Here is a 14,527-nt window from a genome sequence, read left to right as displayed (position 1 = left end):
TGAGCATAAAAATTGTGCTGGCTAAAAAAATTTTTAAACTACAACTGGCCACAAATTTCAACCTCCTTCAAAACTCTGCCCTAGGGGCGCCTGGGTGGCTCAGTCGGTTAAGCGACAGCCTTCGGCTCAGGTCATGATCCTGGAGTCCCTGGATCGAGTCCCGCATCGGGCTCCCTGCTCGGCAGGGAGTCTGCTTCTCCCTCTGACCCTCCTCCCTCTCATGCTGTCTCTCATTCTCTCTGTCTCAAATAAATAAAAATTAAAAAAAAAAAAAAACTCTGCCCTAATGCAGTAAGGAGAAACATGACCGGGCTTAGTCTCTTATTTTTAGTTATCCATATTATAGAGCTGGTATTAATAGATAATTAAAAGTAATCAAACAAGGACAATAAAAGGAACCCCTAGGGTGCCTGGGTGGCTCAGTCGTTAAGCGTCTGCCTTCGGCTCAGGTCATGATCCCAGGGTCCTGGGATCGAGTCCCACATCGGGCTCCCTGCTCGGCGGGAGGCCTGCTTCTCCCTCTCCCACTCCCCCTGCTTGTGTTCCTGCTCTCGCTCTCTCTCTCTCTCTGTCAAATAAATAAATAAAATCTTAAAAAAAAAAAAGGAACCCCTAAATCCTTTCAAACTAGCCATAGGAGACCAAATAAAGCCCAAAGCAGTTTAACCCACTAAAAGTTACCTGTAAGATACTGTCACTTTTCTTAAATGATCTCTTTGAAAACTGGATTTAAGAGTGTATTTTTTAGGGGCACCTGGGTGGCTCAGTGGGTTAAGCGTCTGCCTTCGGCTCCGGTCGAGCCCCACATCAGGCTCCTGGCTCAGCGGGGAGCCTGCTTCTCCCTCTGCCTCTCTTCCTCTCTCTGTATGTCTGTGTCTCAAATGAATAAATAAAATCTTAAAAAAAATAATAATAAATTAAATAAAATTTTTAAAAAGTATATTTTTTAAATCACACTATGAAGAAGATAAGCGAAATCAAGCAAACTGAAACATTTATAGGCAGGAAAGGCATTCTACCATCCTGTTTCTGATAGTAAACAGCGTAAATTATATCTTGTGGCAAGACTTTAAATCACTCTACCTCTAACACAGAAGAATCTTAAAAATAAATACATCACAACCAGGACAACCTAAGTAGCTACAAATAAAACATTTCTAAACACATGAGGTCATTACATCTTCCTTAATATTCTGTGCCTAAAGAAAATGGTTTTAATTAACGACCTCAGACCAAAGTCTTCATTTTACTTCAAACTAATAAATACAGGCCTCATGAGGGGACTTTCTGGGATATAGAGACAATCCCTGGGCTTTGTTGTCATTTATTTTATTAAAAACATTGGTAAGTGGGTGCCTGGGTGGCTCAGTCGTTAAGCATCTACCTTCAGCTCAGGTCATGATCCCAGTGTCCTGGTATCGAGTCCCGCATCGGGCTCCCTGTTCCGTGGGGAGCCTGCTTCTCCCTCTGCCTCTGCCTCTAGGTCTCTCATGAATAAATAAATAAAAACTTAAAAAAAAAAAAATGGTAAGTGAATTGATAAAATATCACACGCAAGGGCCTCTCATCACAAACAAAAAACCTACTAGCATTAAACAACTTAATACTTGGATTTATTCTCCTCTATACACATTTCAATGACTGACATTTCTATGAAGACAATGTGTTTGAAAATAAGTACTTAAGAGGGTTAACAGTTCAAAGTCTGGCCTCATCACCCAGTAAACAAGTCCCTAAATCCAATATAGGCCTATAAAAGACTGAGCTTGGGTACATAAAGGGAAAAATCTCTAAGAAGCAGGAAAATTCAGAGACAAACATGTAAATCAAAAGGTTGTATTTAGGGGCGCCTGGGTGGCTCAGTCATTAAGCGTCTGCCTTCGGCTCAGGTCATGGTCCCAGGGTCCTGGGGAGAAGCAGAAAGCCTGCTTCTCCCTCTCCCACTCCCCCTGCTTGTGTTCCCTCTCTCCCTCTGTCAAATAAATAAATCTTTTTTAAAAAGGTTGTATTTAGGGCACCTGGGTGGCTCAGTTGGTTAAGCAACTGCCTTCAGCTCAGGTTGTGATCCTGGGGTCCTGGGATGGAGCCTCGCATCGGACTCCCTGCTCAGTGGGGGGTCTGCTTCTCCCTCTCCCTGCTGCTTCCCACTGCTTGTGCTCTCTCTCTCTCAAATAAATAAAATCTTTAAAAACAAACAAACAAAAGGTTGTATTTAATCGCAACAGTTTCAAATAAGTCCTTACTATACACATGCCAGGTCCTCTTGTAAGAGATTTATTCATCTCATTTAACCTCACAACAATTTCCATTTTCCAGATGCATAAATTAAGCAGAGAGAATTTAAATAACTTCTCTAAGTCCTGGCAGAACAGGATTCAAACCTGGATGCTCTAAATCTATTATAGTACATTTTTTCCCTACCAACTATTTCCAGTTCTGTTTCCACTGACAGTATTTAACATCTAAAATAAAGCAAATAGGGGCACCTGGGTGGCTCAGTCGGTTGAGTACCTGACTCTTGGTTCTGGCTCAAGTCCTGATCTCAGGGTCAAGAGAGCAAGCCACAAGTTGGGCTCCGTGCACAACACAGAATCTGCTTGAGATTCTCTCTCCCTCTCCCTCTGCCCCTCCCGCTCATGCTCACTTGCTCTCCAAAATAAATAAATAATAAATAAATCTTTAAAAAATAATAAAATAAGATAAAATAAAGCAAATAAAGATAAAAGTAAAGGCAGAACCACTTAGTGACTTCTGGAATGACTTAAGTATTCCATGTCTAAATTATCATTCCATTACAAAACTGAGAGTACTTTTTCCCCATCGGATCCCAAGTGGGACATATTGGAAGAAAGTATCATATAGAAATTACCGAACAAAAATTCCCAAACTATCATATAAACCAGGGTTAGGCAAACCATGGTCTGTGGGCCAAACTCAGCCCTCAGCCTGTTTTTATACAAGCCTCGGGCTAAGAATGATTTTTACATTTTTTAAAGGTTGTAAAAACAAAACAACGAACTTATGGCAACAAAGCCTAAAATATTTACTATCTGGCCCTTTACAAAAAAAAGTTTGCAGACTCCTGATCTAAGCTACTCAATAAAGAGGTCCCCTCCTTTTTCTAAAATAGCTAAATGCAAAAACCGACTTGGTGTAAGACAAACTACATCCAGGCAGATAAAATGAGTGGATTCCCTCAGCTCCAAACCAGAAGACAAAAACCCCTTAAACACACCCCCCCCAAAAAAGGACAAAAACAAGTAATTCCCTCTCACCAGGAGGTGGCAGTAGACTCTTTCCCAGGCAAGGTTTTGGTTTCCCCATGGGCTCAAGTTTTTTTAAGAAAAGCTTAATAGCCAGAGCTGACTTCCTGGGCCTGACAATCTGCACAAGAAATGGGAAAGGAAACTGAAGGGGTGACAAAAACCACATCTTTGGTGACCTGTTCACTCCCAACTAGAAAAATGATACTATTTCCTAAAGGCATCTGGGCTGAGTTAGAAGGCAAGTGAAAATGATCGACTTACATTATTCAGGGCTGTTCTTCATTTTTGCTTCTACAATTCTTTAAGTTACTACCCTTCAGTTAGTTGAGTAAGACAATGGATTTCTGTCTCCAAACTTCAAGAAAGATGGCATTTTAAAGATCAAAAGTTAAAAGGAAAAAATGTAATCTTTAGATGTATCTCAGCAGAGCTAAACCAGAAGTCAAAACAGGAAATTACAAGTCAGTAGAACACATGCAAAAGTTGCAGGTACTGCATGACTGCACAAGCTAGCTGGCCTGACAGGCAATGGCAAACATCCATGAACTAACACTGCCAGACCTCTCATTCTTATTTCAACCCTCTGCTAGCTACACAACCAAAAACTTCATTTTTGCCCAGAAACCCGTGGACACTTAATCAAATAACATTAGAGTAAAACATGCCATGTCATGAAGCTCCTTGCTATTCATGATGACTCAGCAGCTGCTGCAAAACATAGAGGTGACAAACTACGATTGTAGACAGCAAGCAGGTAGTCTATAAGTCCACAAAAGTTCCAGCAAGGACTAAAGACAGTCTTCATTTTAAGATTTTCAAGACTGAACATTTTTTTGGTATACTCCTGGATACTTTGGTAGTTTCTGCCAATATTAAGTAACACTGGGAGGGTTGATCAAGAAACCCCAAACATCTTTAATCACAATCCAAAAGCTAAAATGTATTTTCTTCTTCAGTTAAATGGCTAGGACAGAAGCTAAAAGTATTTTACATAGGGAGAAATGATAAATTATCAAACTCTAAAGCAAAACTAAACAGCCTAAAATCATATCAGCTCTAAGACAACTGGGATCACAGGTATTATGATGTTAAGGCATCATCTCCCCAAAATTAGATTTTTATGTAAGTACATTTAAAAATAAGCTGTGATTGTAACTTCTGCCACCTGGAATATATTACCTCCTTTCTAATCTCTGTCCAGACCATCCAATATATGTATTTAAAACATTTCACTTTTTATATAGTAACTTTCTTTTAAGAAGATCTAAGAAAGCACTCAAAGACATTTATTCTTCAGGAGAAACAGAAAGCATGTGTGTCTAACTTCCATTCTACAAAAGGATTAGGTTAAATGGCCAGGCGTGTGACCTGAATTCTAATCTTAAATTTGCCTGTAAGTACCCCCTGGTTCCTCACAAAGAAATCTGAAAACCAATCATTTTCTGTATTTATCTGGGGGAAAACGTAATGTCAAGACTTCTAACCATTAGCAGAGAGCTACTTAATATTGTAAATCACCATTTTTACTATTAAAGAAAAATTTCCCCCAAATTTCTACTTTAAAAGTTTTGTTTTTTAATGATACAATTTAACACCATCACCAAACATGTTATTCAAAAACCATCACCATCCAGAATAAAGCAATCTAGGAATCCTACCTTTAACAGGATGCAACAAGTTATCAAACCCTTTTGCTATACTTTTGTTTTTTAACAAGTTTAAGACACACACTTCCTGCACCTTAGTCTGATAAGTTCTGTAAGTGACTTTTATTAAAATAAATTTTTAACAGTTTCCTATTCAATTCCCATAGCAAACAAATAAGAGTTTTTTTAAAAATCGGATTTTCTCAAAATCAAATGTCTCATTTACAGTTAGGATAAACTCGTTTTCACAATTTCAAACACCCATGAGTGCACAAGGTGGTCAATTATAAGACTGCCGACATTCCTGGGGGTCAAAAGTACCTCAACTTCTAGAATACACCCCGTAATATTAAAATATTTCCTGCGCGAGATCAGCACTGGAGTCCCGGTGAACTGTGCATAATAGCCAATTCTAGCCTCCAAAATAAAATGGGGTGGGGGGGGAGGATAGAAGGAAGGAGGGAAGAGCCTCGCAGCGGAGAAAAGACGTAAGGGTGGAGAGGGACTTTCAAAATGCCCCAGGGCCTAGGTAACTATAACCCGGTTATGGGGGGGTGGGAAATCTAAGCTGATGCTCTCAGATCGAAGGACACCGGCAGGGGAGACGCGGAATTAATAAGATGAAACAAAGTTATTCCACTTTCTGTGTAACAGCGCCCCATCCCCACCCCCGGTGCCTCGGAAGCGGACTGCCGGGGGACAGCCCCCTCCCCACACAAACTGAAACGCGGGAGACTAGAAAACAGCAAGCATACGAACCTCCAGCCACATCTTCTCCTTTCTCCCTCGAGAGAACGTGAGTAATACGCTCAAACCCCCTAGTCCCCGCCAAAAACGAAAGAAATGCGCGCATCGCAGGCCCAGAATTTCCGTTCCCGCCCTATGCCCGTCTGGGGAAGCCCCTGGCCCAGAAGGCTGGGGGGAGGCGGCCCGAACCACACGTGTGTGCCGCAAAGACGGGCCTGTCTCAGCCCACTTCCCGTCGCCACCCCAGCGGCCTGAGATGCCGCCGCCTGGCTCGGGCCTTTCCTCAGGCCCTACCGGCCGCTCCACGTGGGGCGCCAAGGCCCCTCACCGCCTGTTCCCTCCCGCTGAGACACCACCGCGTCGGGGTCCCATACCTGGTGCTGCTGTCGCCCCTGCTGGTAAGGCTTAATTGGCCCCTGGTGGCAACGCCGCGTCCGGATCTTGCCGCCACCGCCCCCTCCTATTCCTCCGGCTCCCGAGGCCATGGCGGAGCCTCCGCTGCTTCCCGCTTCGGGGCGGGTAAGGGGGCGGGAGAGGCAGAGGTGGCGGCCTTAGAGCCCCCCCCGCCCGGCCCCAACCCAAAAGTCCGCCTTCGCTGCCCACAGGAGCACAGGCACACCAGGAGCCGCGAGGTTTCGAGCAGGAGTGGAGAGAAAATGCGCGCTGGCAGCAGGGAAGGCGGTGGCGGCGAGAGAGGCCGAGGAGCTGGCTCCGGTCCGGCAGCCTCCCGCGGACCCCCGCCTCTGTGTATGTCACGGTCTCTATGGAGATCCCCCGCAGAGGACAGAGGGAGCCTCTCCAGGCGCTGCTTAGGCCTAACGCGACCGCCGGCTGATGGGGATTCTTCCGTCGCCCTAGCCGTAGCTGCCGCAGTTGAAGCCGCCGGCGCCGCCCGCCTACCCCTCCCCTCTGCGCACAGCGCCCGCCCCGCCGTCGTCGTCGTCCCTGCAGTCGCCGCCGCTATTGCGCCTATTGCCGCTGCTAAGGCCGCCGCCGCGGTCGCGAGCCAGAACGCCGTCACTCGTCAGCGCCCGACGCGCTTGCATCATCATGCTGCGACCGAGTGATAGGCCAAGGGGAAGGGAGGGCCGGTCGAGCCCGCGCTCTCGGCCGCGCGGCACGCTGGGAAGAGTAGTTCAGCGGAAGAACGCGAGTTCTCGGAAAGGCGGACGCGGAAGGAGAGCCGAGGCTCCGCGCAGAGGCACAAAGCCGGGAGCTCCATTCTTTTTACTGCACTTAGCGGTAAACTTAGACTTTGAAAGAGGCGTTCAAAGTAAAAACAGTAACCTCCTTTCACTGTACTTTCCCATCGGTTGGTAAAGCGGGCAGATAATAAAATCAAAAACAGGAGCTAATATAGAGCAGTTTTTTTTAAATGGTTGAAAAACAACGTCCGAGATCTTTAAGCCTAAAGATGAATTAGAAAATGTAGTTTCATTACTGTCCCATTAACATGTAAGGGCTTTGCTGTCAAGCAGGAGGGTTGGAATTCTGGCTCCACCATTCTCTAGCTTGACCTTGGATAAGTCAAAACGTTCTGAGCCTTGGCTTCTTCCTCTCTAAAATGGGAACCATAAAATCCACGGTATAGAGCTGTTGTGATCATTTCTGTAGAGTACTTAGTACCTGTCCTGGTATACAAGAAATGCAATAAATGGTTACCATTATTACCCACGCAGTCAGCTCACATTAGAGGTAAGTGGTAGGTTACCGGTCATAAAAGTATACATATATTTGCTCCGAATAGAAAGCATTATATTTAGGAAAGTTCCTAAGCTAGGATCAAAGACTGAACCCACAAAGAATAGAGATTGTAGGAATTGACCGTTAGAAAGGGCTTGGTGGTCACATGGTCCAGCCCTTCCATTCAACTGACGGGACAGGGGTTCAGAGAATTCAGGTGGCACCTTCAAGCCAGGCAGTCAAAGCCACGACTATAACCCAATTTTTCTTTGAGAGTTGAAACAAGTGCACAAATGAGTAGGAGGAAAAAATCTGCTGAAAAAAAAAACAAAAAAACACACATAGGCTTAGTGTTCCATTTGAGACCATTGATTTTAAAGCTTAATAATAGCTTTGAACTCAGACTTAATTTCATATCTATCACTTACTAGCTGTGTAGCCTTGGGGAAGTTACTGATCCTCTTTCTAAGCTTCAGTTTCCTCATCTGCAAATAGAATGAATATTTACCTCAACAAGGTGGTGGTTCCGATGAAAGCATTAATGTATATATAGCTGGTAATAACTGCTTAGAGAGAAAGCATGTAATATCAGCTATCAGGTACAAATTAACTCTAAGACGTTTATACCATCTTCACCACCAAACTGCGCAATTCAAATCACTCTAATAATCATGTAAGTCAAATTGTGAAACCAAACTTACAGTACCTTGGATTTTGTAGTACCTTTCAGCACCTAAGGAAACATGCTGTATCAGGCATAGGTTTATAGAGCAAATGGCTTTCAGTGGTACCTCTGACAATAATCACCAAGACTATAAAAAGTTGCCAAATATGACAGACAAAATTAATATACTTCCTGTTTCCTGATCCTCCTCCCTCCATTCCCGGGGCTCCACCAGTAACTCCCCACTAGACCCCTGAGGTATACATAACTCTTTCCCCTGAAGCACCTCAACCTTTTTAAATACAATTGTTTCTCTTTCACAGTTCTTAGCTAGGTATTTGCTAATAAGCTAACTCATGGGGAAGATCTCTATCTGAATATTTCTTTTTTTTTTTTAAGATTTTATTTATTTACTTATTTGACAGAGACACAGCAACAGAGGGAACCCAAGCAGAGGGAGTGGGAGAGGGAGAAGCAGGCTTCCCACAGAGCAGGAAGCCTGATGGTGGGGCTCGATCCCAGGACCCCGGGATCATGACCTGAGCCAAAGGCAGACGCTTAACAACTGAGCCACCCAGGCGCCCCATACCTGAATCTTTCATTGGACTGCATACATAGAAGATGAAACTGTAGCCCTATCTCATTTTCCCTTTTCACCCTACCAGATTCAGAATTGCCAACACAGGAGAGTGAACTGGCGGGGACTCAAAAATCATCCCTTTCTTGGTGGTTTGTTATTTGATGTGTGTGTGGCACAGCCTTCTTTTCCAAGCTTTGAAAGGGACATGCAAAAGAGCTGGGCCAAACTAAGACAAACTTCAGAATAGAAAACTGGTAGGAACTGGGGTGCCTGAGTGGCTCAGTCAGTTAAGCATCTGCATTCAGCTCAGGTCATGATCCCAGGGTCCTGGGATTGAGCCCCACATCGGGCTCCCTGCTCAGCGAGGAGTCTGCTTCTCCCGCTGCCACTCTCTCTCTCTCTCAAAAAAAAAAAAAAAAAATCTTAAAAGAAAATTGGTAGGAATTGAGGAAGTATGGAAACATCCACATCCCCTTTAGCCTTGGTCTCAATTATTTATTCCATTTTATAGTTATTTCTTTGAAGTAAAACAGTATTTAAGGAAAGAATAATACATTATTCCCACATTCCACATTCATGTTACTGAGTTATTGGAAATGTTACCAGGCTTAACAGCAAAGAAGAAATAAAAGGCAAGAAGAAATTCACATTCAAAACTTCCTACAGCCTAATTTTACCCTGAAATAGTATGCCTCACTGTGGGATGAAGTAACTTCTTGTGCATAGTTTGGGATTCAAAAATAACATTGTTTCTATGCTGAAATTCAGTTTGGAGTTACAAATCACCAAACTTAGAGTTCCTCATACATTTTTGGTACAGGACTCATTCTTCAGTTAGGAATTACTAGGAATAGAATAGATTTTAATAAAGTTATTCTGATTATAAATTTAAAGAATCTGCCCTCATTCGAACATACAAATGAACATTTCTCTAACAGATACTATATATAAATTGGAAAAAAGTATCAAATGACATGAACAGTAAAAGGGATTTTTGAAATCATTCCAGCCATAGTAGGAATTAACATGAAGGGAATAATTATTATTTAGTACTTATAATTAGTCAATTCCTATAGATGATGAATTTAATCCCTAAAAAACCAGTAAGATTCTGTAGTTCACAGAATTGGATGATATCACTCATAAATTTTGTGTTATGAACTAGCTGTCTTTTTTATTCATTCTTTTCCTTATTGTTAATTTCTATTCCCATCAATCTTTAGACCTCTGAGAAGTGATCTTAAGTTTTGGGTTGTTTCAATGAGTGTATTTTAATAGAAACTCATTTCTCCTCTACTCGGTTTTAAACTCCATGAAGACAAGGATTTTTTTTTTTTCTCACTTCCATATCCTGAACACAGAGAACAGTGTTGATACATAGCAGTCACTGTGTATAGACTACAGCTAATCACTACCAATGTCGACTGTTTCTATTTTATTGTAATAAATAATACACTGATGAATACAGGTAAACTGCTTTATATAATCTTTCTGAGTTTGCACATATTTGTTTTCTATACTGCATAACAAATTATTTCTCAAATTCATTTATTTATTCAATGATAAAGCATTCAAGAGCATCATGAACAAATCCCTATGATAATGTTACAGAGAGATTCTCGTGTAATCCTAACAATCCTTAGAGGAACTATTGTCATTTTACAAATAAGGACACTGGGCACTGAGGGGATAAAAAATATTTTTTAAAATCATTTTTAACATAATGGCAGAATCCATATTTGAATGATTTCTCCTCCTGCTAACTCCAAAGCCCACGCTTTTGCACTCACTCTGTCATTTTTTAGCCAGTTTAGAAACCTATCTACCACTTAAAACATTTTTCTTTGAAAAGATGATTTTCCACTTTAATGGAGACTAACATACCTTAGAAACCTCTCTCTCTCTGATGGCCTCTACACTGACTAAAATGTTTAGATACTCGTTCTATCTTACTGCATAGTGAGAATGGACACTTGCCAACTTTATGGTATGATAGCACTGGAAAAACCAGACTCAAATATCTGGCTTAGGATCACGTGGGAATGCAAGGACCCTCATCATGGCATGGGGACATGAGGATATGCAGTAGGATGGGAGTGAAGAATAAATCAGCTGGGCCATTTGGGTGGAAAGGATATCCTACATTAGGCTTCCAAATTCAGAGAGAAGCCACATTAGCAAGATCAACAGAATTCAAAGTATATCATAAAAAATGAATACGTGAAGGATAAGGAGAAAAACTAACGGCTATTTATATTCAGACCAAGTAGCAGAACCTCAGACAAAACACAGGAATTCCTTCCCAATAACCAAGTTTTCAACAAAGATTAGCCCAACTTCACTTTTCTTAAACCTGGACCCAGTTTTTTCAACCACAATGGTTGGTTAAATTGAGAGAGATCTCAATTTATGAAAAGCCTGTTACAACTAGGGCCCTTGCCCCACCCCCAAAAAAATTTATCTTCCCGCCATACAATATGGTAACTGTCTGACAACTATAAAAGAGCACAGAGAGAGGCTGCTGACCCTGCTCTACGAGATAAGAACTACCCACTCATTTCAAATGAAATACAATTTAGTCTAAGTCCAATCTAGATTGAAAAACAGCCTTTATATATTCTTCAAAAGATAGTTCTGGCCAAGGGAGTATTTAAAGATGAAAATTATAAGAAGTTAGAAAATTATGTGTTTATTTTATCTTAACATAAAATGAAGTATCCACTGTGATGTCTATTGAAGCAAATTATTTTTTTAAAGATTTTATTTATTTATTAGAGAGCGAGTGAGAGAGAAACAGCATGAGAGAGGAGAGGGTCAGAGGGAGAAGCAGGCTCTGCTGAGCCAGGAGCCCGATGTGGGACTCGATCCCAGGACCCTGGGATCATGACCTGAGCCGAAGGCAGTCGCTTAACCAACTGAGCCACCCAGGCGCCCGCAAATTATTATTTTTTTGAGAGTAGTTTTAGGTAGATCTCTATGATCTTCACACATTTTCACGTGCTAATTATTACCAAACATTTCATTATATAGAAAAATAAGGTGAAATTCATTTCTTTTTTTTTTTTAATTCATTATACACTTCAGTCTCAACTGGAGAAAATCCAAAGTGGGGTTGAGATTCTAGAAAGTTACTAGGTTTTTGTCTGTTTGTATTTTAAGGAAGAGGGGCCATAACATTGGGAAGATATTTAAAGATGCACCTCATTATGCTCTCATTAACTTACTGTGTTCTCTGTCTTTGGGGAATAAAGTAATACTTAAGACTAAATGAACTAACTAATATCAAATTTTGATTAACTACATATATCACTTAATTCTAACATGTCATACAAGATTTTTCCTCTTCCTACTAGCCTTGTATACTTCCTACTTGCCAATGTATACTAGCCTTTGGCATATATGTGTTTACATATATTCTATTAGAGTTTAAGGCATATTTTAAACTTACCAATTCTAAATAGAAATCCATTTCTATTGGATTCAATAATAACCAAATTCAGGAAGACCAGTTCCATCCTAACAAGATAGTTAATGAATCAGCTAGGATTAAACACTTTTGTCTAATATTCAAATATACACTAGTATAAGTATAAACAACTGAGACCAAGGCTCAAGGAAGATGTGGATAGTTATAAACCATTTATAAACATAATCTAAATATCAAAAAACATTTATTGAGGACCTACTATCTGGTGGTTTCTAGTACATGTCAGTGTACCAAACAGTAAAACAACCTCTGTTCACATGAGGCATTACACTTTATCATTGTCCTGAGTTCTCTTAAAGTTTATGGCATTATGGTCTATTAACCCCTAGAACATGACCCTAATAACTCACCTTCAAAATTCTACATTCTAGATTCTAAACACATGCTACTAGATTCATCCTATACAATAAATCTACTGGCTTGGTTTCATTTTTTAAAATATAATTAACCAGTTACATTAAAAAACTGAACTCATTAAGGTTGCCAGCTATGTACAACTATAATGTTTGCAAAACTCAATTTGCTTGCCCTAAGCTTTTTCATTTTTTTTAAAGCATTTGTAGAGAATGCTTGAATTTATCAGACCTTAATTCATTATGATGTTTCTTTTCAAGAGCATTCTGTGAATTAACATGTTAACAACCCTAACGTACAAATCACCTCACCACCACCACAAGAAAGCACAACCTACCCAGTTGAAATGTGTCTTTTGGCCTCTTGCTACTCATGGACTAGCAGCACCAGTCCCCCAGGAACTTGTAAAGGGTCTCTGCCCATCCCAGGCCGTCTCAATCAGAATCTGCATTTTAACAAGATATCCAGGTGACTCATATGCACATGACATTTGAGAATTAACCATGCCACCGGAATTTATAAAGCACATCTGAAATGTTAAGGGCCTGAAACTAAACATTAGTTATGAAATATACTTGTGCATAGGTATTTAAAGAACATCTTGCTAATTCCCAAATATCCTTATTTGTACAAGTATTCTTTTTAGCGTTAACTCGTGAGAAACAAAGGACATGGATGTAGAATAAAACATCTCATAATCCAAGAAGCTAGGAGCTGAGAAAAGAAATATCAGACTACCTCCTTAGAATTGCTACGACTTTCCTCTTTCCAAAGCACGCACAAAATCACTGTCAAGGTAGAAAAGCAAGCAGGAACAAACTGTAAGAGCAAATATTCGCAGTACTGGGTTGGCATCCAATATCTAAAATGCAAGCAAAGAAGCCAGGCAGCTTGGAGTAAAATGTATAGATTTCACCTTTCCTAAACTGTAACAGAAATAACAGCTTTCAACTTGACAAATCATAAAAACAACTCAGTAGATTACCTACTTCTAATAGCTTGAGCTCTTAAATAAGTGCTATGAAGTCAAATCAATATTCAGATGCAGTATTTTCTCCAAAAATTACTTCTGGAAAAAATTAATAATAATGGACCCTTTAGTCTAAAGATTTTCTACACCTGGTCATCAAAACTATTCTTCCTACACACACCTAGAGTTATTTCCTCCTACAATAAGGAAGGCATAAAACATGAAATACAAGAAATAAATCATTTTTAAAAAACTCACCTACACCGTCCCTCCTGGAAGCCAAACATAAATACATTTGCTCATTTGAACACTTACAGATGAAGGAAGGCATCAAGGTAATGAGTTATCCAAAGTTTCTATAAAGAGCAGGCTTAGGAATTCCCCTTCTTCATTAATCTACAACAACCAACAATTTAAGAGTTGATGAACCAGCAGCTTATAGAGCACGTAGATTTTTTTCCTCTTATTTAACATTTGGTACGTTTCACCTTACTCCAGAATAAGCAGAAACAAAATTAAACATATTTTTCTTTTTATTTTCATTGGCTTCTTTTTCCAAAGGAAGCTAGATACTACCTGAAATGGAAGTTCTGGATTTAACACAACCTTATTCTCCATTATCATAGGTAGCAGAGTTGATTTAATGGTTAGTTGATAAGATGATTTTTAAGCCAGTATGTATATAACCCACAGCCTATGACCTCAACATAGCTCACCTTGTTTGGATCCATTATATAGACAATAGAATATCGTGGGCTACGAAAAATACAGTTCTTCAAATCCAAAAACCAAAAAGAACTTTTCAAATATTCTCCAAAGCACATGCGAGTGAAGCTATACTAGTCTACATTCAACATTAAGTAGGCAGTATTGCCGTACAAACAAAAGCAACTCCCCAGACATTGAGCAAAGTCTGCTTAAACACACCACCCCCAGGGAGGGAAAACCACCTCGCACGTGAAGGTTTAAGTTCAGCATGTATACCATGCATCGAATTAAAACATCAAAGCAGACCATCAGTCTCCGTAGAGGCCCGAACCAAGCAACAAAAAGCTTCTGCCAGCCACAATTAAATCCAAGCCATAACTTAGATGCTTTAAATTAGTAACAGTTAAACCAGCTCTTTTTCA

General features: G+C 40.6%; 1 protein-coding gene and 1 long non-coding RNA gene across 7 annotated transcripts in view; one reads left to right on the top strand and one right to left on the bottom strand.

The window, feature by feature from the left end:
* Positions 1–6,265, bottom strand: part of NUP153 (nucleoporin 153) — a 77,371-nt gene extending 71,106 nt beyond the window's left edge. For 5 of the 6 annotated variants that reach the window (XM_045866322.3, XM_064597134.1, XM_064597135.1 and 2 more), the window contains exon 1: positions 6,034–6,265. In XM_045866322.3, coding sequence (XP_045722278.1) covers positions 6,034–6,144 — 111 coding nt within the window. In that variant the 5' untranslated portion in view covers positions 6,145–6,265. Of the gene's footprint in view, positions 1–5,671; positions 5,832–6,033 lie in introns of those variants that run through there. The other variant, XM_045866324.3, reaches the window with a different exon arrangement.
* LOC135365526 (uncharacterized) lies at positions 5,844–10,072 on the top strand. Its single transcript, XR_010413481.1, has 2 exons — positions 5,844–6,057; positions 6,265–10,072. It is a non-coding gene; the product is annotated as an uncharacterized LOC135365526 (long non-coding RNA).
* Positions 10,073–14,527: the final 4,455 nt, after the last annotated feature.

This window comes from Mirounga angustirostris, unplaced genomic scaffold (genome assembly GCF_029215605.1).
Source record: "Mirounga angustirostris isolate CCGP_5_RB_7025 unplaced genomic scaffold, mMirAng1.0.hap1 SCAF_8, whole genome shotgun sequence".
Taxonomy (NCBI): domain Eukaryota; kingdom Metazoa; phylum Chordata; class Mammalia; order Carnivora; family Phocidae; genus Mirounga; species Mirounga angustirostris.
This window is presented reverse-complemented; position numbering and strand designations above follow the sequence as displayed.